The following is a 24,719-nucleotide window of genomic DNA, read 5'->3' as shown; positions in this document are numbered from 1 at the left end:
CACATCCAAGTGTGTCTTCCCAGGAAGCCGATACGTTGGTCAATCTCTAACGTGACTGAGCATTCTATGAACCTCCCTGGGAGGGGGGTGGCATTTCCTCACAGCACGGAGTGTTTCAGATGCAGGTTTGCTTGGGACTCAGGTTCCCCAGGACCCCGGGGGTGTGGAGTGTCCCTTAGCCTTGCCTCAGCGCTTCACTGTGACCAACAATGGCAGCCAACCTGGGCTTTTCTCAGCCCGCTAAGTCATTCAGTTCTCACCTTCTGGCGCATAGGGGACACAGCCCAGGTTGTCAGCTTGCCGGGCTGGCCAGCGGACATCTTGATTAGCTGGAGCCATCTTGCCAGTGTTCACACAGGCATTCCCTTCCTGAGAGCAGTCAGGGCGCTGAGCCCTTTTAGTCAATTTCACTGCTTTTGTTCCTCACCGTTAACTCATGAACCTCACCTCTTGCCTTTCTCCCACGGCACCTCTAAATGCCTCCCCCCCCCCAATCTTTCTAATCCCAGCTTGCCTTAGCCTTCCTTGAAGCGGGTTGCTAAGTATCAGCTATGTGGTTGGGATAGTGTCCTCAGTGGGGGACAGAAGATGATGTCAGAGATGTCAAACACATGTGCCAGTTGTAGGCCGTGCAGGCAGGTGACGTGCCTCTGAGAAGCTGACCCTGCGCAGTCTCTCCATGCACGAGAGATGTTAGGTGGAGACCCAGGAAAGCGCGGCCAGAGAGCAGGGCAGTATGGGGCCTGAGAAGCATTTGTTTTGGCTGGAGTGTGGCCTCATTAGTGAGGAAAGACCAGAGCGGCCCGCCTGAGCCAGGGCACACGAGACCCTGCCAGAATGCTGGCCATGTCCTGGCTGTGAGCACCGAGGTGACAGGTGACTTGGTGTTGGCCTGTGTGGAATCACAGAGCTAAAGACAGAAGGAAGGCTTTGGAGCCCACCTTATGACAGGACATCAAATTCCATTTGAACCTTCAAGACGGTTGCTGTTGGTAAACTTTCTCTCCAGTCTTTCTTCTACTCGGTCCTCCTGAGATCAATTGAAGATTGCTACCTAGCTTGTATACAGACGGGGTGGGGTGTCCATGTTCCTTTATGGTGGGTCTGATCTCCCTGCTGACATGGGATGGGTCACAGACACTCAACCCTTCTCTGGATATATTTGCTGTCCAGAGCAAAAGGGACAGACTTTGTACTCTCCACAGTGGGGCAGGTCCTTAAAACCGAGTGACTCTCTTGGTGGCCGAGTACATCAGTTTAAATGAGATGAGACAAAATCATCACAGATTGCCTTGTAGTATTATTTCTTGGTTTACTGTGTATATGTAGCTTTGGCTAATCTAAATATTCAAGTGGAAATAAATCTTTTTCTGACTTGATACAGACTCAGGAATCCTACATTCCAAGCCACAGTTGCACTAAAGCCAATTAACCTTTGTCAAATGAATAAAAAATTAATTTCTAAATCTAGACTTCTAAAGAACATGGTTTGCAAAACACCATCTTCCAGGTTCACAAATGGCAGTTCCTTCTCTTCCTCTCCTTCTCTGGGCCTCCCTGGGTCATGTGAACAGAACGTGTGACTAACCCAACCAGGCGACAGGAAAACAGCACTTTTCCTTTTTTTCCTTTTTCTTTTTCCCCGTGCCAGTCCAGATACCACCAGCAGAATCCCAGTGTGGATCTGGGAACACATCTCTCTTCCCAAGTATTTGAAAAAAACAATAAACAAGGGCCAGTCTCTGTAGGGTAGTTCCTCGAAGCTGGTCTTTATCATGCAAGTCGAGCTTTTTGGCCAGATTTTTTTTTTTTTTTTTTTTTTTTTGCTTTGAGATAGGGTCTTAATATGTATGTATCCTTGGGTAGCCTGAAGCTGCTAAGTAGACCAGGCTGGCTAAGACTTACAGAAATCCTCCTGCCTCTGACTTCTGAGTGCTAGGACTAAAGGTGTGTGCTACCATGTTTGGCTTTTGGCTGGAATATTTCTACTTACTCATTTATTTTTGAGACAAGGTTTCTCTGTGTAGCCCTAGCTGTCCTGGAACTCGCTCTGTAGACCAGACTGGCCTTGCACTCACAGAGATCTACCTGTCTCTGCCTCCTGAGTGCTGGGATTAAAGGCGTGAGCCACTACCATCCTGCTTGGCTGGAATCTTAACGCCAAAGTGAATTAAGACCATCAGTAGAATTTGTGTGCATATTTTATATAACACACACTGGACCGGCCATCCCTACCCCGAGCCCTCTTTCTTCAGTTATGAGTGGCAACCTCTCACTATTGGGTTGAGTAAGAATCAAGGGATTTTTTTTTGGTGTTGTCAATTCCTCCTGCTAAAACTCCCTGGATCTTCTGCACAACTGTCAAAGTGTTATCTCGGGTCCCTTCGATTTTATTTACTCCATGTGACACACTTTTCATATCTTGTATGTACAGGTTAGTATATATGCTTTGAATAATTTCTGAAGCGACTATGAGGACTTTCCATAAATAAAGTGGCTGTATTTGTCAAGTATCTAAGGAGGAAGATGACTCATGCTGTTGTCCACAGCACCTGCTTTCATACTTATTCATCAGCAGAGCCGTGATTCAGAGCTCTCTCTGGGGAAGCGGGCGGAAGATGGGCGTACATTGTTCTACGCAAACTTCAAGTCTTGTGTCTTTTCCTTAAGTCTTTATATGTGCTGTGGAAAGAATTTACCCCACTTGGCTCACAACAAGATGTGAAAGCCTCCATACAGCTGTTTTGAGGACAAAGGTCCCCCAGTGTCCCACAGCACCTCGTGTGAAAACCCTGGGAATACAGGGAAGGCTTCTTAATGGAGGCCAGTGCCTTCGTTCTGTGTGTGAGTTGAAGAGCAGAAATCCTCCTAGACTCCCATACTGTTTCTGTCTTCTGATCTGAGGACCCGTCCCGGCAGCAGGGAACAAATGATACTGGTGGATACAGGCTAGCCCTGGGGAAGCCAAGCAATAGGACCATAGCAGCCCCAAAGCAAAAGTGTCCCTTTGAAATACATACTAAGGAAGAGACGGATGGCATCAAGCTCCTAGACAGAAAAATAAAGCCTACAAGCGGAGGTGACGGTATAAAATCTACCGTAATCAATGATAAGATGATGGGATGAGCGCCATGCCTGGCAGTGTGCTTTACACAATGAGCATAGTATATACACTTTATCTATCCCCGGCTGGAAGGGAGGCAGATGATTCCAGACAGCGCGCAAGCTTGACCTCTGCTCTAACTGAAGGCTTCCTCAACGCAGACTCCAGCAGCATTAAGAAGGGACTTATCCGAGACTCACTCCTCTGTGCCGGAGGCTGTGAGGCTATCAAGCGCTCACTGTGCGTGGTTGGGACAATCGCTTTCCATGGCCGGAGCCACAAAGCACAAGCTATGTGGGACCTTGAACAATTGGTTTAATGATTATTTCTCTGTGGATTTGTCTCATTTGACTTTTAAAAGTTTCCAAGTTTCTGAGGAAACACAGTTATCCAGATGTGTGTGAACAAATTGGGCTGTGGCTGGGTTGGGTTGCTGTGCTTGGGGCGGGGTGTGGAGGAGGTGGGTGAATCCAGGCATCCTTGGTTTAAGAGACAATGAAGTCTTTGCGAAGTCTTCTCACCTCCTATTGTCTGATACTGGAGGTAAGGAGCCAACATTCTGCAACTACCTCTTAGATAATCTGGGATTCCAAAGGGTTAGCTCATGCAGGTACAGATAGGAGCATATTTAAAATGTTAATCTTTAATCTAAAAACTAGAATCATGCATACAAGTCATCATTACTGTGGAGTAGGCAAAGGCACAGGGGGAGTTTTTTTTTTAAAAAGAATTCTCCCTATTAAATATGAAATGAGTCTGGTAACTGTTGCGCGTGGGCGTGTGTGGAATGAAAAAGACCTATGACCCCTCCCAGCTTTTCCTTCGGGACAAAAGCATTCCAAAGGATTTCTCTGAAACCCGCCTGGTAAAAGGCTCCCTGGGGACTGACCAGCTCTTATCAGATACAGGTCTGGTCCAGCTGGGCTAAGGTCTTGGGTAGATTGTTCCTGGGGAGATGAGCTGGTATGTGCAGAAAATATGAAGGTGTCTCTGCCACACTGATGGGTACTTAGGAGCTGCCTGGTGGGTGGGTGGAGATAGCTCAGAAGGGCCCACCCTGGAGCAGGAGGGCAGATGGAGTCAGCTCTGGCTCTTCCACCCTCTGGGATGATGATGATGATGATGAGGAGGAGGAGGAGGAGGATGCATGCCCCCACACTGTTAACTCTGCCTGCTCCCACAGGTTGGCTGTTCTTATGGCACCACCATTTCAGGGGTGAAAGAAAGACCAAGTAGCCTACACCAAATGCCTCCAGAGACCAGAGGGGGCCAGCCCTGGACCCAAGTGCTGTAGGACAGAGTTCAAGTGCATTGTCATGGTCCCTCTTGAGCCCACTTTGGAGGTATGGGGTGGGAGGTGGCAGCTGACACTGGAGTTCCACTCTGCCCTAGCCCTGGCTTCTGCATTTGAGGCACCGTGACAGCAGACATTGACGAGTGAAAGGAATTAGTCAAATGGAAGGAAGGAATTTTGCAAGAGATAGCCCCTAGAGGAGTCCTTTAGGTCAGATAGCCTTGGCTGTGGATGTCATCCTATGCTTGGTAGTAGGTTAACTAGATCCCAGGCTCTACTACAAGATTCAGGAGGTGGAGGAGGGAGAGGGAGGAGGAAAAGTAGACACTTGCTTCACTATAGCTACTGTGGGCACTCTGCCCCATTTTACAGAGAAACCCAAGGGGGAGGGTGTCTGGCACACTGAACGCCTGGGCATCGCCATGTTAGAGCTGGGGCTGGACCCAAGATAAGATAAGACCTCACGTGGAATGTCATTTTCAGCCCTGGATGGCAAGCTGGTGTCCAACTGTAGGGTAAACCCTGCAGCACATTCCCTGCTGTGGAACATCTCCCCTGCACCCTGGGTAGGGGTGGGAGGCCTGAAAAAACCAAGGGTTGCAAGATTGACTTCCCAGAGCCACAGCCCCCACAGGAGAGCTACTGGCAAGGCTGTGGGGTACCACCCTTGGCTCAGAGGAGGAGGCTTGAGAGCCTTCCAGGACGGCCAGTGTACTCTTGAGCTCAGGAATGCTCCGAACAGGGAAGAGTTTCATGAGACTCTGGTGGCGTAATCAGGCTAAGGTTGGGAGGGGGGGCTGGGTGCAGTGGAGGGCTGGACTACCACAAGCAGGGCAAGTGGGAGTTGAGGAGTCGTCGCGGTGTTGAGGGACATGGAGGGAACACTGGCCATATTTGTAGAAGCCTCCTGGTGCACAATCAGGAAACTCCCTGAGCACCAAGGAGAAGAGTGAACAAGGTGCCAGATGATCACAATTCCTGCCACAAAAGTGCTTCCAAAAGAGACAAGAGTGCACACGGATGGGGAGGCTAGAGAAACAATGTACAGGACTGCCTCCTCCCTGGCTCAGCTACTCCGCTTAGGAAAAGAAACCACCCATGCAGAAGTGAGGTTGAGGCAGCAGGAACAATTTGGGACCACGAAGTTTCAAGTATGTGACACAGGACTTGGCTATCCAAGGATGCCCATCAGGGCCAGCCCTGGATCTCAGTTCAATGTTTGGTCCTGGGTTATTCAATTATGTGATTCGGGGCAGCTTACTTTATTGGTCTTGATTTAATTTCTTTAAAATGAAATGGAGAGTACTTCACAGACCTATCAGAATTACGTGAGCACAAGTACTCCCGCTAAGTCCTGGCATCACCACAGCGACCAGGGGCATGCCACTTTCTCCTCCCATAATTTACACCAGGCACTCAAACCGACCACAGCGCATTCGAGAGTGACGTGTTAAAACTTCAGTTTGATTCAGTGTGTTCCTTGGGATTCTTGGATGGCTTGTGCTGACCGTGGCTGTATAGTGCTGGGCTAGGTCCTGGGAAAGCAGGAATCCAAGCAGGGATAAAGTCAAGCGGTGTTCCGCTCTGGTACACGCTCCACCAAACATGTGTATAGGAGGGCAAGGAAAACACAGAGGCAGGAAGGCACCAACCTGGCAGACAGGGAAGACAGGCAGGAAGATGGGATTGACTCTCATAGAGGTAAGACTATGGGGCATCCTCGCATTCCCAGAGTTCCTAAGCACCGAGACACAGGTATTTACAGCACATGTGTATAACAAGCGTTTGAGAGCTGTGAGTCCCTGCAGGCCAGGCTGCTCAGCCCAGGGACGCCCTATACATGAGCATGACGGGATGGAGAGAATGCAGTCTACATTTCCTATTACATGTCCCTGGGTTCCCACTGACCACAGACTGATGGGCAGTTGATCATATTGGGAGCAGTGTTCTCTGAGGTATTTTAATTTTCCTTTTCAAAGAACAGTAGTCCAATGCTTCACCCCCTAAAGACCTCTAGAGGAGATACTCTGTGAAGGGACAGTGGAATACACTCTCAGAGGTGTACACTGTGTTTGACGAGCATCAAGTTCCGTGAAGGGAAGGAAGGTGGACACTGACGTCTTCCCACTCAGAAGACGTCCTGTTCTCTCTCTGGGTATTGTGCATGGGGCAGGAAGAAGTGGGACCTTGACTTTGGGGTTCCAAGTCAGTCTGAGGATCCTGAAGACCAGGTGTGTTACTAACATGAACAGGTACCCCAAATGAGAAATATCCTAGGTTGGGAAAACTCACAATCAAGTCATTAGGCTTCTTTTTTACTTGGAAAAGAAACGGGTAACGGACATCCTACCCCTGAGCAAGATGATGTGGACAAAAATAAACTTTCAGTCCCTAAACCATATGGCTAGTAAGAAATGGGGTAAATATCCCACCTTAGGTCACATGTGTCAGAATCCATGCCGAATTTTGGAAATGAACCCCTGTGAGTCAGAACAATGGTTTTCCACAACACCCATTGTGCACAAGGAAGACGGGAAATCCAGACACAAACAAGAGACAAACAGCAAGACTTGCCAAGAAGGTACAGGAAACACTTGCTCATGTTCCCCCCAAAAGTGGAACAAGATACTAATTATTATTGCAGATGAATGTTAAAAATAATACATGCTTTACAGTAGTGGCCACAAAATGAGATTTAAATAAAACATTGTTAAAAAAAACCCTCTCTGTATAATTATATCTACTGTTTAAATTGGAAGATTTATCTTTATAGGTTATCTTTCTTGGCAAAATGTGATAAGATTTTTATAGACAAGAAAAAAGCTATCTTCTACAAATAATGTGTTAAAAATAATCTCAGTGATAAACAAACAATAAAAGGGTTAAATTTTAGACAACAGGACAATACGGTTAGCTTAGGGGGTGGGTAAACCCAGGAAGAGACGCCACGGAGGACCAGCCTTCCCGTTTCCACACTCCACCCTGCCCGGCTCACAAACCACTCGAAGGAGAGACTGGGTCTTCACAGACAGAAATGTACTATTAAACAAAAAAGTCTGTTGAAGGACTTTGGGCAAGCTTTTGCTCTTTGTGCCTGGTTCCACCCCCACATGAGGTCCCAAGGCCCCTCTTTCAAAGGACCCACCTCTGAGAGGGGACCCCCAGCCTGAGGGAGTTGGACCCAGTGAGGTCAATGGCCACTGCCAATCACTTATTAAATACTGGATTGTTCACGCTTCATTTACGGTGTCAGCATCTGTGAACTGAGGTGAAAACAGTTGGAAAGCCCCGGGGTGGAGCAGGGACGGAGGAGAAACATGTGGAGAAACATGCAGGGAAGTTGTATGTGGGGGGTTCCCCAGCTCCTCAGGGTAGAACTTGATCTTGGCTTTGCTGGCCTCCTTTCCCATCTGCAGGCCAACTCCCTGACCATGTCTGGAGTCCGTGTGGCTCAATGCCAAGAGCAAACAGAGATCAGCAGGGGACACGGTGACAGTAGACGACGGAGAGTGAGCAAGTCTGGGTGGGTCTAGAGGGTCCCATCTCAGTGCCGACGGCTCTGGCCAGATGCACATGCAGAAGCCGGGTGCGTGGGGAGACAGCAATCAGTGAGCCGCTCAGGGTCTGACACAGACATGGGATGAACTTTAAAAGGCAACAGTGTATTCAAATAACATCCCAGGACATTAGAAAGTACACACTGGCCTCTCTTTAAATGCTCAGACAAGAGTGAAAGCTAAAAATAACAAAAATCCCATAGTGTGCAATACTAGCCAATAAAAGGTTTTTCTATGACTGTAAAGACAGGGGATATAAACTCTGATGCATGCATGTATGTGATTTTAAAGGCATTCAGATGCTGCAATCCTGAGCTCGCCGACTGCAGCACACTTCTTAATTCTAGGAAGCATGACGGCAACCAGAAGGGTCTCTGCATACTTCAGCAGTTGCTGGAGGGGCGCGCTGTCATGAGGACATGTCTTGTCCCCGTAAATGTCAATTTTAGAAGACAACTTTTTCAGCTCTGCTGTTGGCTTTGGCTTCCCATGACTCATCTCTCCTTCCAAGATAGCTGACATTTTTGAAGGGCACCCTTTTTATTAAATTTTATTTCTATCTGCTAAAGAAGTCATTTTCATTTTCTGGACTCGGAAGGCCATTTTTTCACCCACAAAGTCCTTTCTGTTTATTTCTTTCCTGGCTTGTTCTCCTTGAGGGTATGTAGACAGCCACATACCCTGTCTATCAATGCTAGCCTCAAAATAAAGCCCCCAAAATACCAGTGGCAATTCACATTTAGAAACATCCTTCTTGGTCCATGGCCACTTTCATGGGATGTCTGTGTTTGAATTGGGTCAGATTTGGATGAGAAAGAGACAGACAGAGAGAGATGGAGAAAGAGAAACAGAGACACACTGAGAGAACTCCCCACATTCTCTTTTCACACCAGACACTTCAGTTACACCTTTCAGTAATTCAACAGGACTCAAGATCATCTTGGACCAAGGTTTAAAGGCAACTGCCCCAGTAGAAGACTAAAAAGAAGAGAAAAAAAATCTCATAGAGAAAATCTACTGAAAATCTATCTACCTACCTACCTACCTACCTACCTACCTACCTATCTATCTATCTATCTATCTATCTATCTATCTATCCATCCATCCATCCATCCATCCATCCATCATCTACCCACCTACCTACCTAATTACCTCTATCTATCTATCTATCTATCTATCTATCTATCTATGTATCTATCTATCTATCATCCATCCATCCATCCATCCATCCATCCATCATCTACCCACCTACCTACCTAATTACCTCTATCTATCTATCTATCTATCTATCTATCTATCTATCTATCTATCCATCCATCCATTCATCATCCACCTACCTACCTAATTACCTATATCTATCTATCTATCTATCTATCTATCTATCTATCTATCTATCTATCTATCTATCTATCTATCTATCTACCTATCTATCTTTGAGACTGGATCTCATTATGTAGCCTCAGCTGGCCTGGAATTCACTATGTAGACCAGGCTGGAATTCACAAAGATCCACCTGCCTCTGCCTCCCGAGTGCATGCGCCACTACATCTGGTGAACTTGGTAGAGATGCAAGAGTATATTTGGTTAGGGTGATGGAAGCATGGCTTCTGGTCTTTAGGGAGGAGGTTTGCACCACTTCACTCCCTACTGCTGGGACAGCAGGTGACAAAAAGGACTGAAAGGGGCTGGAGAGATGGCTCAGAGGTTAAGAGCACTGACTGCTCTTCCAGAGGTCCTGAGTTCAATTCCCAGCACCCACATGGTGGCTCACAACCATCTGTAATGAGATCTGGCACCTCTTCTGTGTACATAATAAACAAATAAGTCTTTAAAAAAAAGCCAGTATCTCAGAAGGAAGAGGAGAAACTCAGGAGAAGGTGGTCATGAGGCCAAGGTTCCCACATGAGGCTTGGATCAGGAAGTCAGGGTATACTTAGAATTATAAATGTTTATTTTTAACTTAAATATTTTTTTGAGGCAGGGTCTCTGTAGCCCAGGCTGGCCCAGAACTCTGCAGTGATCCTCCTGCCTCCTGCCTTCTGAGTGCACAGTGTCAGTCTTTAACACAAAAGGCCGAGACTCCCTTCTCCCTAAGCTTAGCTGAGGTCCAGTTCTGAAGGAACAGAGGTGGTGGAGGATGACGGGAGAGGAAGCCCCCCTGGAGGTGAGAGGCTCAAGTCAGGGTGGGCTGGAGCACTGTTAGATAGAACTCATCGCCATGAGGTACCCAGTCTGAGAGCCTTTGCAGGGGTGCTGGGCTGGTGGAGACCAAAGAGGAGTAGCATGGGTCATGCCAACCTCCTGTCTGAGAGCCTCTGCGGGGTGCTGGGCTGGTGGAGACCAAAGAGGAGTAGCATGGGTCATGGCCAACCTCCTGTCTGAGAGCCTCTGCAGGGGTGCTGGGATGGTGGAGACCAAAGAGGAGTAGCATGGGTCATGGCCAACCTCCTGCCTGAGAGCCTCTGCAGCGGTGCTGGGCTGGTGGAGACCAAAGAGGAGTAGCATGGGTCATGGCCAACCTCCTGTCTTGCAGTTTCATAAAGTGCCTTGGCGCCAGTGACCACTACATCTGCCCCGATGACATGTGTGCTACCAACGATTGCTCTGCCTGACAACCGCACTACACACGAGCTGCCGTGAAAGACTTAGGCTGACTGGAGGCCTACGAAGCCGCCAAAGAAGCTGTGTAACCCTGTCTCAGTCTTCCTGGCTTCCAAGGCAAATGTCCCAATGCTGTCATTTAGCTTAGTTCACTTTTCTCTGCCCACTCATGGAAATTCTGAAACATCGCTGTTGGAATGCAGTTCAACCACAGCAGGTGAACAACTCCACCCTGTACAATGTAGAGTGGTCAACATCATTCATGTTCAAATGATGCTTCTTGAAAACAGTGGGTTTTAGTCATCTCCTGGACATCACTCCCCAGTGAGCAGACCACCCTCTATGGCTTCCGAGGTCTCTTGTTTCTCCTCTAGAAAGAGCAGACAAGTTCACGAATGATAGCTGGCAGAGAAAGTGTCTGAGAGACCGGAAGCCGACAAGAGAATCAGAGAAGTGGCCTCCAGACAGAGAGCTCGCTTGCTTTCCCTGCATGCATGGCTGCCCCTGGGCTTCTTTTCTTTTCCTTCTCCTCCTCCTCGCCTGTGGTGCTGGGGATGGACCCTAAGCCCTCACGCACAGCTGGCAGCCACTCTACTACTGAGCCCAGCCGAGCCCAGGCTTGGAAGTTTCTTTTGAAGGAAGCTGTGAGCTTTCATGTGGGGACTCGATATTGAGTGATGGTCCCAAAGAAGCAGGGAGGCTTTTGAGCCCAACCTTGAACAGCTGTCTTGATTTGTGGTGATGTGACAGGGTTTCTCACGTAGCCTCAGCTGTCCTGGGACTCCCTATGCAGACCAGGCATATGCTGTGTGTTTAACCCCTGGGTTTTACCTGGATCTCACTCTGGAAGGTTACAAAGCTATTCTGCATCCCCCCTTCCCCCCAGGTCACCAGGAAAGTCTGTCAGACTTCCTTCTCTGGAGCCATCTAGGAACAAACAGGCATTCCGAAGCCTCAGAGCTTTCTTCTTCCCTTCCTTAGAAATTCATTCAGGTGCCCTGCCATTGGTCTACACTAGTAATTCCTTCACTGTGTGCAGAGAAGCGGGAGTGTTTGTAAAATGTTGGGAAGGTTGGCATCTGCAGCTGCTTTACAGTTTGGGTTCTCTGTCTCTCTCTGTCTCTGTCTCTCTCTCTTCAGGGTCTCTCTAGGTAGCCCTGGCTGTCCTGGAACTATGTAGATCAGGCCGGCCTTGAACTCACAGAGATCTGCCTGCCTCTGCCTCCTGAGTGCCGGCAACAATGGCACATGTGTTCCACTACACCCAGACCCCCTTTCCTGTAAGTTGCAATGGTACATAGAGCTTGGGACACACAGTGGACCCCCCAGGGGTTCATGCAGCTTGCCCTCTGGGACTGCTGCATCCTCACTGGTGAAAAAGATCTGCTGATTCCACAGGCTGGGTTGAAAAGAGAAACCTAAAAACAACACATACAAAAGAGAATGGCTTTTTCTGAGAGGATTCTGTGAGTTTTGTGGCAACCCAATGTGCATCCCTGGTGCTTAGGCACATGCAGACCCTTTCACCAAACCCAAGAGACAGATGCCGTCTAGGATGTAGTCACAAATCTAATCTAAAGTCCTCTGACAATTGTCATCACAAGCCCTTAAGAATGCCATGGTCGCCATGTAACATCTATCTTTTTAAATGCAATTATTCCCATGCAGAGCCTGGACCCGCCCCCTTTTTATTATGGAGAATCCAACCTCAGCACCACCTGTTTCTTTACTTAAGACAGGCCTTAGGTTTGAAGATCAGTTCTGTGCCTCCCAAAGACAACAGTGCAGTAAACCCCAACGCTGACACTGTAAGGAGCCCTGGAGAGTGTTGCACCTCATCCACTCTGTACTAATTACTTCCATTCCTATCTTTTTCTTGTTCTTCCATTGTGGTCCCAAACCTTTAGGACTCGCCTTCGAGACAGCACTTTAGGAATGTGAACTTTTGTCCTATAAGGAACATGTCTTTACTGCCTTCACTGCTGAGGCGAAACTGGTCAATTAATGTGGGCCTTGTGCAGAGTTTCCAGAGAGGCTATTTCTGTATCACTTCTAGAACGTCAGTGTCTGGGCTGGACACAGAGGCAAGGGACAGGAATATTTTGATCTAATCAGTGGGGACATGTGGCCTTTGGAAGGCCTCTTTGTGCTTCCCATATGAGTCAGACATCTGGCCACTTGAATGGCGGCTTGTCTCTACCACAGCGAAGTAGCCTGGATGGAGACAACAGAGGGCTGGGCACTAAAGGCTGTTCAGGGCCACAGGTTGACCAGCTTCTTAGGACAATTCCAAAATGCCCAAGGCTATGAACAAATTAATTTAGTATCTGCCCTGACGCCATTGACAGAAACACAAGACAGATGTGGCCTCCTTGCGCTTGGGATATTGAAGAGAGTAATTCTCGATGTGGTGGAGATGGAGAAGCCAGGGCAGGGTCTTATTTCCTGTTTCCCAGTACCCATTGTGTGCGCAGATGGAGGAAGAGCCAGTTAAAAGGGCCCCTGGGAGAGGAAAGCATAAAGAATTGTGTGGTTGGGTCATTTCTGCCATAGTTTCCCCTGGTTATTGTTTGAATGTATCTAAAAGAAAGTGAGGACAGTAACTCTGTAACTACGCACGCTCTCTTAGTGTTCCCTTTGTCCTGCAGATACTGCTCAGAAGCCTGCCCACAGGGATGCTCATTTGGAGCCTTGCACAGACTAACTCTGAAGAGCCTTTGTGACCACTGTGTGACCACACAGTGTCACCTCTTCCACGTGAAGACCCCAACCGTCTCAGCTGCTGCCTGCGGGACACAAAGCCACAGAAGGTCCTTGAAACACCACACAACATTTTCCCACAACTTTGGTCTTTTCAGAAACTCTGTGATTGTTAAGCACGGACTCAAAGTGTAGAAAAGAAACAAATGACCTTGACAACAGTGTGCCTTCTCTCACAGAGAGTGAAAAATGCTTGAATGCCCTTGGGGAAAATGCCTTAATGCCCAACTTGTCAAAACATTCCATCAGGAGGCGGGAAAGGGAAGCCGTCTGAGGCCAGAGCTCTTGTCTGGCTCACAAGAGGCTTCCTTTTACTGCGGTCAGCAGCAGCAGCAGCCTGTGGGAACCAGTGGAGACCAGCTGGCACTGTGCTGCCGTTCTTGGTGGACCATAGGGATGTGCCTCCCTGAGGAAGAGCGCTCTGAACTCTCAGATGGGCCTTCCCCACCTGCACCAGCTGCTGGGCCATTTGTATGCCCTAGATCATCCAAATCAACATCTGCTTTCTATCCCGTTTTCCAGAAAACACCTGCCACCAGGAAACAGGGACAAAGGGGCTAACTTTTCTCTTCACTTTGCTGCCTCCTCTGAGCTAGACAATTCCTTCTCTAGGGTTGGCTTGTTCTGCTGTCAATCCAGTGGTCCAGAGGGCATCTGTGGCTCTGAAGAGAGACAAGGGCTCTCTTTGAATCTCCAGGGCAGTGGGACTCAGGGAGGATGCTAAGTGGGTGTGGCTCCGAATCAGCCGCCTTTCCTCAGCAATGTCAGGAGTCAAGATGTTTAATTTTTATCACGAGAGAACGTGAGGAAGGCTGCTAATGTATTTTCAGGACATAGGAGTATACAGAGTCCATCAGAAAGAGGTGAGGGTAAATAATATTACAGAAGCACTGCAATTCTTGGGGACCACCCCCACCATATCAGAGTATCTCTCTGTCACTGCACATGGCCCTGTCTTTGTCCTGTGTTGCCATCAGTCGGCTGTTTATCAGGCACTGGCTTAGCTGCTCCAGTAAACAGCCATGATGAGAATAACTTCTGTTAAGGCCAATGAACTTGCACTAGAGATTTCCCCATTTCCCATTATTATTGCATTTGGCTGATAAGAGCAAAATCTGGAGTAAAGCTTACCACGGTCCAGGTACAGAGATCGGTGGCTCCAGGGATAATGGAAATGCATTCTTTCTTTTGTGTGTGTATGTGTGGGGAGGGTAACGGAACCATGGGCTCTGTGTGTGCCAGGCATGTGTTGTTACTCAGCCACACCCCGGATCCAAGCACACTCTCTGCTGACCGGTACATTCTTCCCGCAATGGTGGTCTGTGACTGTCCAGGGAAGCTGTGCCATAATTTTGTCTTCTAGCAAGGCACTTTTTCTTCTTGTAACCCAGGCTGCCCTTGAACTCCTGCTCCTCCCGTCTCCATCCCCGGATGCTGGGGTTATAGGTGTGTGCCACCATGCCTGGCTGTAGTTTTCCCTCTTGGATGGAGCTCCACGCTAGCCTTTTCTGACTATCAAATCCTGAACAGTGTTTCCATCGTCTTCTGATGTTAAATATCGTCATATTAGGATGACGTAGAGGGGGTTATTTGAAACAGTGACCTTCCCTTGTAGCAAGATTAACGCATCTCAACAGCTGTTCACAATCCCTGTTGCTGAAAGAAGAGTCCCCGGCCGGAGGTGGGTGGGTCACCAGTTACCTGTATGGAAGCCACTTGACAGACAGGGATCTTATCAGAGTGACACATAGAGCCTCATATTGGAAAAGCAAGAAGATTGATGTTGCTAAGAGGCCTTGGACAGGGACTGGAGAGATGGCTCAGTGGTTAAGGGCACTGCCCGCCCTTCCAGAATTGAACTGGGTTCAGTTCCTAGCACTTACATGGCAGCTCACAGCTGCCTGTAACTCCAGTTCTAGGGGACCCTACACCCTCACACAGACATACATGCAGGCAAAACACAAATGCACATTAAAAAAAAAAAAGAGGCCTTGGAGAGAGGCAGAGAGCCAAGTGACCCCCAACCCCCCAGGGAACTTCCTTTACGGGCTGATTGACAGTTCATGGGTTAGCATTCTACACAGGCTGGGCCTTGGCCTATTTACTTTTGAGATCATATCTTTTTGTAAAGATATGAGCTCAATAGATCACGAATCCCAGTCGAACGCGCAAGAAACTCTGGCTTAATATTGTTCCATTCTTCCCTAGGATTTACTATCTAGGATATTCTTACACACTGACTAAGCTCACTGTCCCGCTCTCTCTCCTGACGCTCCCTCCCTCCTCTCCTCACCAGACTTGACCGTAAGGACACAGGTGACCCTCAGAACCCCTAGGCCTGCATATCTCTTTCACTTGAATTTATCAATTAAAGCCAAATCTAACGTTTGTCTCGCCTGCTCAAGAGCACGTTTCCAGCGCTTACACCACCACCTGGACACTGCTGACGAAACGCATTAGAAGGAAATGCCTTTTAAGAGTGTACATTCCAGCAATGTGCACACTGGCATTATGTGGCCGGCTCGGTGTGCTTGGGTGGTTTTGGTTCCTCAGTGTTGCCCCACACATGATGGGTGTGCAGGAAGCATCCATCAAGCGGATAGATGCCTTGTCCATGCTGGTCTATGACTGCCGCGTGTAACCCATTCCCTGTGCTGGAACCAGGCTTCAGGTCTTTCACAGCTTTTTCTCTCTCTCTCTCTCTCTCTCTCTCTCTCTCTCTCTCTCTCTCTCTCACACACACACACACACACACACACACACACACACACACACACACACACAGATTTTAAAAGTGACTGGGATCCCATGAGTGCTGAAGTGTAGAATCCCACATGCAGAGGAAGCTGGGGCTCTTCCTAATGCAACGGACACCAACAAAATGTGATTGTCAATGCCCAGCGCCATATGCACTTTAAGGGAACATGGCTCTGATACATACCTGGTCCCCACGAAAACCTGTCCCGGTAATACCAGCCCCCTGGATTCTGAAGTGGGTGAGAGCCACATGTAGACACAGGTCATAGGGGCCGTTTTTTGCCCTTCCCTGTGGTGACCGTCTGAAACACTGCAGGTGACTTCTGCGGGGAGTGCCGTGTGTGCCACGTCAGCCTGTCAGGGAGGATGGCATTGGCCACAGTACATCGGCCACAGCCAATGGCTGGCTGCTCCCAGCTGCCATGGCCTCTGTCCTTTCTGTTCCTGATCTGGGGGTTTTTATCATCCCAGGGCCTGTGTTCCTCCACACACAGCAGCAAAGACCCAATGACAAGGGATTCTTCCCCGCCACACTTCTTTTTTTTAAAGACCGAGTCTCACTCTGTAGCCCTGGCTCGCCTGAAACTCACTATGTAGACCAGGTTGGCTTCTAACTCAGAGAGATGCACTCACCTCTGCTGGGATTAAAGGCCTGCACTACCAAGATCAGCCACCATTCCCTTCATTTTCCTGATGTCTTTCCCTTTGATTTACACTGTTAGAGCTAAGGAATCCCGGAAGGTTAAGAACTGTTCGATCCCAGAACAGGGACCCATGGTTTGTGGTGGGAGACTCCTAGGGTGAAAAATGCAGCAGCCTTATTCCTTATTGCCTTGAGTATCACCTCCACATCACGCACATACAATAATAAAATTTGAAAAATTAAAATAAATTGAAGCAATGGACTTGATCAGAACTCATGGCCAAACATGACATGCTGGAGGCTGACTAAAACATGAACTGACATTGACCTCACTGGGAAAGGCTTTAGACCAGGCGGTTCTCAACCTGTGGGTGGCAACCCCCTTCAACAAACCTCTGTCTCAAAAAATACTTACATCACGATTCATAACAGTAGCAAAATTATAGTTATGAGGTAGCAACTAAAATAATTTCATGGTTGGGGGTCACCACCACATGAAGAACTGTATTAAAGGGTCTTAGCGTTAGGAAGGTTGAGAACCACTGCTCTAGATCAGCCTTGGAGAGGTGTGGAACATGGGCAAAGCTGTCTTCACCTGTTAGACCGTGGTGACACTGTGGCTTTGGACATCATTCTGTGACAGGATTCACTCTGTGTTTTCCACTGAGCTGCCTGTGGCTTCCCAGTGTGTAAGGAGAGAGGACAGGTTAGGAGGTCCTAAACCATCTGTTAGAGTTCTATGTGTCGTAATTCACGGGAAGAGGAAGGTTAGACCCTGCTTTGCGGCTCCTGGCTCTGGCCAGGGAGTGAGGGGGCCAGAGGGCTCTGCCACAGTTCCTGCCTCTTCCTGCCTGAATCCTGCGGCTCACTGGAATTTTCTAGAGGTTGGTGGTTCTGCTTGTGGGAAGCAATGGCCCCCTCCCTGCAGCTCAGCCCAGAGGGTGGAGAATGGTGCTCTATGCATTTTATACAAGCCCATTCACTTTGTAACTTGAGCGTTCTCTTGGAACTGGACCACAGTGCATTTGTGATTTCTCCTTGGAGTCCAAAAGTTATCCAGTGACAGAGTTTCTGCTGTCACCATGGTGAGAACACAGTAACGCGGGTACCATGCCCATATAAGGCCGAGTTAGCAGAGCACAGTCTGCAGGGAGGCTGTGGCAGCTACAACAGCACCGTGGGGAAAATATATGGTGAGTGAGCCCAGGGGAAGCTGTGGGAAAGAACACACCGCGCACAGGCTCTCCGGGCCGCAGACTCCGCCCGAATGCTATTTTTACAGTTACATTATTGAAGAAAAATATTATTGAACCAAAAGCAGTGCCGAAGTAGCCCTGCCTTCTGCAGAAATATGTATGGGTGACTATGTTATGAATGTCCTGTCTGCGCACGTATACCTGGTTTATAACACAGAAACAGATTCTAAACCATCATCAATGTTTGAGGTAAACACAGTCAGTTGGCCCAGGAAGAAATTACCTTTGGTGAAGCGCCTGGTGGCATCTTTGGTAAGGCACCTGGTATCTATCATTAACAGTCTCTCTGGCAGTCTGTTTTACTCTGCGATGTACAGTGATACACGTGGATTAACATCTTGTGTGCTAACTGAGCCTGTAGCCTTAGGGCATCTTTCTGTCCCCCTCACAGGTACAAGGATGAGATAGAATCAAGCTAGAATCAAGCATGGGAGTGTACCCTGTCATGTGACTGGCCACGTGAGCATAGAATACTGAGAGGAAACACTGAGGTGAAGCCCCATGGTGGGTATCATTTCCCCTGTCTTGACAATCTGCCTGACAATGGGAAGAAAGCCAGTCTAGGCTAAGTTCCGATGACCAGACTGGTCAAGCGAAGGGAAGAGTCAGTTTGTCGCTTTATGTGGCCACGGCGAAACCAGACCCAGGTGCTTATTTCGTGAGGGACATTGGGAAATGACAGGACCTCAGTAGCTGTGATGTGAACTCCCTAAATTCCAGGAACCCCTAGAGACTCCTTCCTGGAACCTCTAAGAAGAGCTTGCATGGAACTTGAGAGCACACTGCCATGCAGTCTCTGCTCACACAGTATTAGTGGTCTTTAGGGAGAACCAAGTCCCCAGAGAGGCACTGTGCAAACCTTTCATCTACGGGCTCTGCTCTGGATAATCACAACACACGAGGAGTGCAAAGCAGCAGCTGCTCTTTGGGCTCAGGCTCTGGCTGGGGCTGGCTTATCCCAGGAGGCAGCATGCAGTGTCCTCATGGGGTCTAACTCCATCTCCCCTGGTTGGTTCTGGAGAGATCTAGATTTCTGCACAGCACCAATCGACCTGCTTTGTGTCCATATAAGGCTGAGTCAGTCTGAGCTCAGGGAGCCTGGGCCTGTGTTCGGGCACCCTCATCACTCATAGATCATCTCAGCCTTGGTAAAATCAACAGCAAGGAGCCGGGAGTTAAATATAAAGAAATGAGGCTGGGTGTGGTGGTGCACATCTTTAATTCTAGGCAGAGGCAGGAGGATCGCTATGAATTTAAGGCCTTCCTGGTGAACATAGAGAGTTCCAGGCCAGCCAGGAATACACAGCAGGACCCTGTCTCAAAATAGACAAACTAAACAAAAAGGGCATATATCTATATCTACTACATATGTCTTCCTTTTTAAATGTTGACAAATGACCTTCAGCTAACAGTCCCTAAAGGATACACTCAGTTCAAGTAGAGAATCCATTAACTTAAACTAAGCCCCACTGCCTTCAGAATTGGGGCTTCTTGTGCACACAGTGAGGGACGTGGGGCCTTCAGCTGTGATCTTTGTCATCAACACAGTGATCAGTGAGTCAGGTCAGCAAAGACCATCACATCTGAAAAGAAAGTCCTTGTCATCAAGACCTTTTGCAGGACCTTATGTGTGTGGGTCCACAGGCGTGGAGATGCAATATGGAATCGGTGTGTGCCCCGACCACAAGGGCCGTGCTGCAGGAGAGGAACAGGAACAGCTAGCTGCCCTCAGTGCTGACTTAGGGATGGACCGGAGTGCAGCTCATGAGGTGATTCAAGAGCCGCTATGATTGACAACTGCAGGTCAAGCACGCCCCGCTGCTGCCCAGCTGCACTGGTGAAGCAAAGGGGAGGCGGGCGGGGCGTGGGTCCCAGGAAGAGGGATGCAGTGGACACAGGGTGGCCCTGTGCGGAGCACCACTCTCCACAGCCCCACGCATGCAAACTGGGTTCAGGGCCAAGCCTGGGACCTTGTGGATACTAAGCCCATGAGCCAACACTGAGCTCCACCCCAGTGAAAAAGAGCATCTCTTTTTAAAATATAGTTTAATTACATCATATAAGGTCTGAAGAAACAGTTAACAGTCCGGGTTACGTTAATTGTTAAAGAGAGTCTAAATTCATTTCTAAGTCCATCAGTGCCAAACGTGTCTGAAAACAAAGCCTAAGTGTTTTCTTTTTCAGTCTATAACATACTAAAATGTCCAACGTTGAAGCTGCGAATTTAAAAATGTATGGTTCACACAATAATGAGCCTGTATGGTGCTGGCACAAGACAGGAGGAGAGGAAGAGAGAGGAGGGATGTGAGGGTGTGGAGGGGCAGGTTGATAAGGGGGTGGAAAGTGTGAGTGGGAGGGTGAGAGAGGGCAGTGGGGGGTGAGAAGGGCAGTTGGGGGAGTGAGGTCACAGCACATTCCGGACAAGTGTGATATTGTCAAAAAAATACATGTTGCCTAGAGAAGAATAGGATGCACACATACCTTTTTAAAAGGTATGCAGTAGCTTATCACTGTATGTACCAGAAAGTCTATCTTTCCGGCGAGATGGCTCAGCGGTAAAGAACATGTATTGCTCTGACAGAGGACCCAGGGTTTAGTCCCAGCACACACGTTTCGGCTCACAGCTGTCTGTAACGCCGGTTCTAGGAGATGTGATGCCCACTTCTGGCCTCTGTGAGCACTGCACACAGGTAGTGCACATACATACATGCATGCAAACATTCATACCCATAAGACAAAAAATAAAATATTTAAAAATTAACCCTAAAAGCAAAACACCAGTTTTAAAGTCAACAGAGCAAAACCAATCGCCTGAAGACTGAAGGGAGATGTTAAACTTGCTGTATGGCGGCGATCGCTCGGTGACCTTCTTACTTGTCTGGGAAATGACCCTCATCAAGCACACTCAGGGCATGAGTGATTTCACAGGATTCCTGTCCATGGTGCAATTCCAAAAGCTCTCAAGTTTGCATGCCCCCCACTGCATTACTGGGTAACCATGATATATATATGTATATATATATATATATATATATATATATGTTATATATACATATAACATAGCATGCTTATAAAACATTTGCATATATAAAACATGAGTCTAGAATATCGCTGTATTAATCACACACATACAAATTAATCTTAAACAATCTTGTGCCTGCACAGAACAGTATCACAGTTCTCTATGGTTCCTCCCTAAACATCACAATAAGCCATGGGATTGCCTCCCATTTACATATTGTTGCAAATAATCCGTACACTTCAGCACCCGAGAGGGGCAAGCACAGGTTACCGGCTGTGTTATGGAAGGGACTTGAGCAGTCTCCGGTTTGGGTCCCCAGCGACTCTGGAGCCAAGGTCCCCGTGGCTACCTAGCAACATCTGCGTTTGTGTATACTCATCACCACGAGAATTCGGAAAGGAGAGTCATTCAAATGGAGCCCATTTTGTGACGTATTGCACGATGAAAGGGAATCAGTTGTACTGTGTCATAGTACAGCGTGATCGAACTGGGTAACTTAGGGCACTTAAGTTCAAACAGCATCAAGAAATATTATGTTGTGACTTACCCGTGCTCCTTTCTCGGGGAAGCACTGGCAGCCGCCGCTGCAGTCTCTCCCTCCGCACGGCACATCCAACTTCTTCACACCCTGCAGAAACCAGACAGAAGACAGAGTTTACTTACGAGTGGCATCGCAACCCGCTGCAAGTCCTTCCTACTCTAACAATCAAGCTGTCATCCAAAATGGTCCACAAGCCCAGCTTAGAACAGACGTAGGTTCACGGCAAAAAACGGCACGGAAGGTACAGAGTCCCCACCACGTGTTGTCCCAAGCATGCGCTGTCCTACTGCGGGCCACATCCCACACCACTGCGGCATGCATGTTGCCGTGAGTGAGACAGAGTTGCGGCCTTGTCCCAGCACCTCACGGGGGCACAAGGGCTTGCTGCTGGCACAACACACATACTCTGCAGGCGACAACGTTCTGGAAAAACCGCTGCCTCCAGATGCTGAGCCAGGAGCCCCCGCTTGAGGGTCCGAGGAAGCATCCCTCAGACCCAGGGCTGGGCAGGGAAGCAGACTCCCAGGACCCAGGGGGCAGATCCTCAGTGGTCTGGAGATTCAGGGCACACTCTGAAGGCAAGTGATCCATGGGGAGGGGTTGGCAGGACACTCTAACTCCTACCAAGGAATATCGATGAGGCGAATGAAGGAGGGGCTAGTGAGGAGGTGGAGCTTGCAAACACACCTGTCAGCACGATACCCCAACAGCACCTGCAACTCAGATGGGGTGCATCGGCAGGATGCTCTTTGCGGCGAGGAGGAGAAACCGAAGGATGAGCCTTTCCTAAGTGCTGGACTGGTTAGCTGCTGGCTTCTTGAGCCTCCAGGGCCTGGGGTTGTTTTCTGGCCTCCTCCTCTCTATCCCAACATTTCTGATGAATGAAGGCTGCAGAGCCTGGGTCACGTGACCTGGCCTTTCCCTTTCAGACCAGGCCCACAGGACACAGGAAATGGTAAGTAAGTGGACTCCCTTCTTCCTAGTCAAGCGCCAGCTGTGGTCCCCACACCGTCCCCCACAGATGGGCTAGTGCAGCCCTTCCCCATGCTGCAGCAGGACAGAGCAGGAGCTCAGTCTGTTCCATCTTGGCCACACTCTGATGCCATCCAACTCAGAGAGCCCAGACGTTGGCAGCTACACCCAAGGGGGCCTTGTAATTGTGTACGGTAGACACAGTTAGCGCCTATCATTCACTCAGCCAAACTTTAAGCCCTATCGCAGAGTTTTCGCTCTGGGTTAAGCCTCAGAGACTTGGGTCACTGGGAGATGTAAGTCTCAGCACACAAGCCCGCCCTCCGGGTGCCTATCCTTCCAGGTCTCCTGGTGGAGATGCCCATGGTACCGCCATGGACCTTCCCATGTCTTATACAGCCCGGGTTTCATGTTCATGCTGCACGGGGTGTGCAGGCCACCGTAGGTGTCTGACTCAGCACCCTCTGGCCACAGTTCACCTGGGGGATCTGCAAGCCCTCAGGCTCTTTTTGTTCAGACATAAAAGTTTTCTTGTTGGCTGAGCATTTTCTAGCAAGGCCTCACTCCACAGCCCTGCAGCTGGAACCCTGATAATAATTCTCTACCTCATCTACTGTCCGATGAATTTCAACAAAGCCCAACATTCTTGAGTCTTTTAAGAAGCAATTCCCCCGGAGCTCTTTTTGAGGTAATGAAACAACAGGAGGTCCACGGTGTAAAAGCAAACATATATAAAATCCATTTGTGCCTTTAAAATATATACGCATCTATGTTTTTTTTTTTTTTTTTTTTTTTTTTACCAGTTCTTTGTGGTTTCAGTGCATATCTCCACTGTGGCTCATCAAGTCCAGGTTTTGAAGGTGGGATTTCTAGAAACAAGGTACACACGGAAATGTGGGTTTCCTAGAAGGGTGCCGAGGCACGAGTCTGGATGGGCTGCCACACTCATGTCTTACTACATGTGACTGTGACCTGACTAGACAGATATCTTGGCAGTTGTCCCGCATTGACCAAGGATTCACTCAGTAGTTGTTTGGAAAGCACTGGAAAGGTGTCAGTCTAAAAGGGGAAAACCTATGTGAACCTGGTGCTTCACATGGTATTTTTAATTTCGACTTTAGAGCCACTTGCCAAATGACTTTAAAGGGTTTCAAATTGATCCAAGAGGCTCTCTAGTCTGAAGGTTAGGGTGGTCCCTGGATTGAACTGTAGAAATGAGCAATACCAGCTGGGGCACCCTGTCTCATGAGGTGGGAACCAAACACAGTACTGGGAGGCAGCTCCTTAGACACCAGGCCAGTTCTGCTATGGCCTTCCTGGCCACCTCACCTGTCCTTCAGGGGTTCTCTTGTGCATTCCAGCATCTATAAGAGCCCTCAAGACCTCGAGTGGGGTGTCGGGTTGCTAGGACCAACAGAAATATTGACACACTGGGGCAGGGCATGTGCTCCAGACAGACTCTTAGAGACCGGACATGTCTCTGGACTCTGGACTGCATTCTCCCAACAGGAAGTAGGGCTCTGGAACATTCTCAAGAGGTGAGTGCCTTCCTGAGACTACGGATGAGAACAGAGGGGAGCTTCTGTGTGGGTTCTGTACCTGGACAGCCACCCCCTGCTTCAGAAGGAACGCCCAAAGCTCACACAAGCCCCACCCCTCCACGCTTTGAATCTGAGTCTTTATTCCATTGCTCAGCATTATTCAAGGTCAAATCATGATCCTAATGCTTATTAACAAGTACTTAATAAGAATGGCGGGCTCTTCCCTCTTGACCATCTTGGGAGCCTGCTCACCACCTCAAGGATGGAGACCATCCTGGACTTTATTCCCATCTTCACAAGAGCGAGTTTCCCCCATATGGTCTTTTGAGTCCTCTCCAAGCATTTTACATTTCCCTTTTGACAGAATCACAGGTTACAACAAGGATCCCAGGAGTACCTGGCCAATAAGCGGCTGAGATGAAGTTCCCAGGGTGGGGGCTCCCAAAGGCTCACGATGTACTATGGAGGGCACACATCCATTCAGGGGAGCTGGACAGACTCTGCTTAGAGCAAGGTCCCAATCCCAGGGTGAGAATGACTCGGGCTGGTAGTTACACAGGTGATCCACAAAAGTGGCCACAAGATCTCTATCCCTGAGACCCGCCTCACGTGTTTATGTCTGCTCTGAAGTTGCTCCTCCCTTGAGATTCTTGGACCAGTAAGGAGCCCGTG

General features: G+C 48.7%; 1 protein-coding gene across 2 annotated transcripts in view; it reads right to left on the bottom strand.

The window, feature by feature from the left end:
* Col4a2 (collagen type IV alpha 2 chain) overlaps positions 1 to 24,719 on the bottom strand; it is a 142,863-nt gene that overhangs the window by 79,983 nt on the left and 38,161 nt on the right. For both annotated transcript variants that reach the window (XM_052751637.1, XM_052751636.1), the window contains exon 4: positions 21,541 to 21,621. In XM_052751637.1, the coding sequence (XP_052607597.1) occupies positions 21,541 to 21,621 (81 nt within the window). The remainder of the gene's footprint in view (positions 1 to 21,540; positions 21,622 to 24,719) is intronic.

The sequence above is a fragment of the Peromyscus californicus genome, unplaced genomic scaffold, assembly GCF_007827085.1.
Source record: "Peromyscus californicus insignis strain IS unplaced genomic scaffold, ASM782708v3 Scaffold_23__1_contigs__length_62951481, whole genome shotgun sequence".
NCBI lineage: Eukaryota > Metazoa > Chordata > Mammalia > Rodentia > Cricetidae > Peromyscus > Peromyscus californicus.
This window is presented reverse-complemented; position numbering and strand designations above follow the sequence as displayed.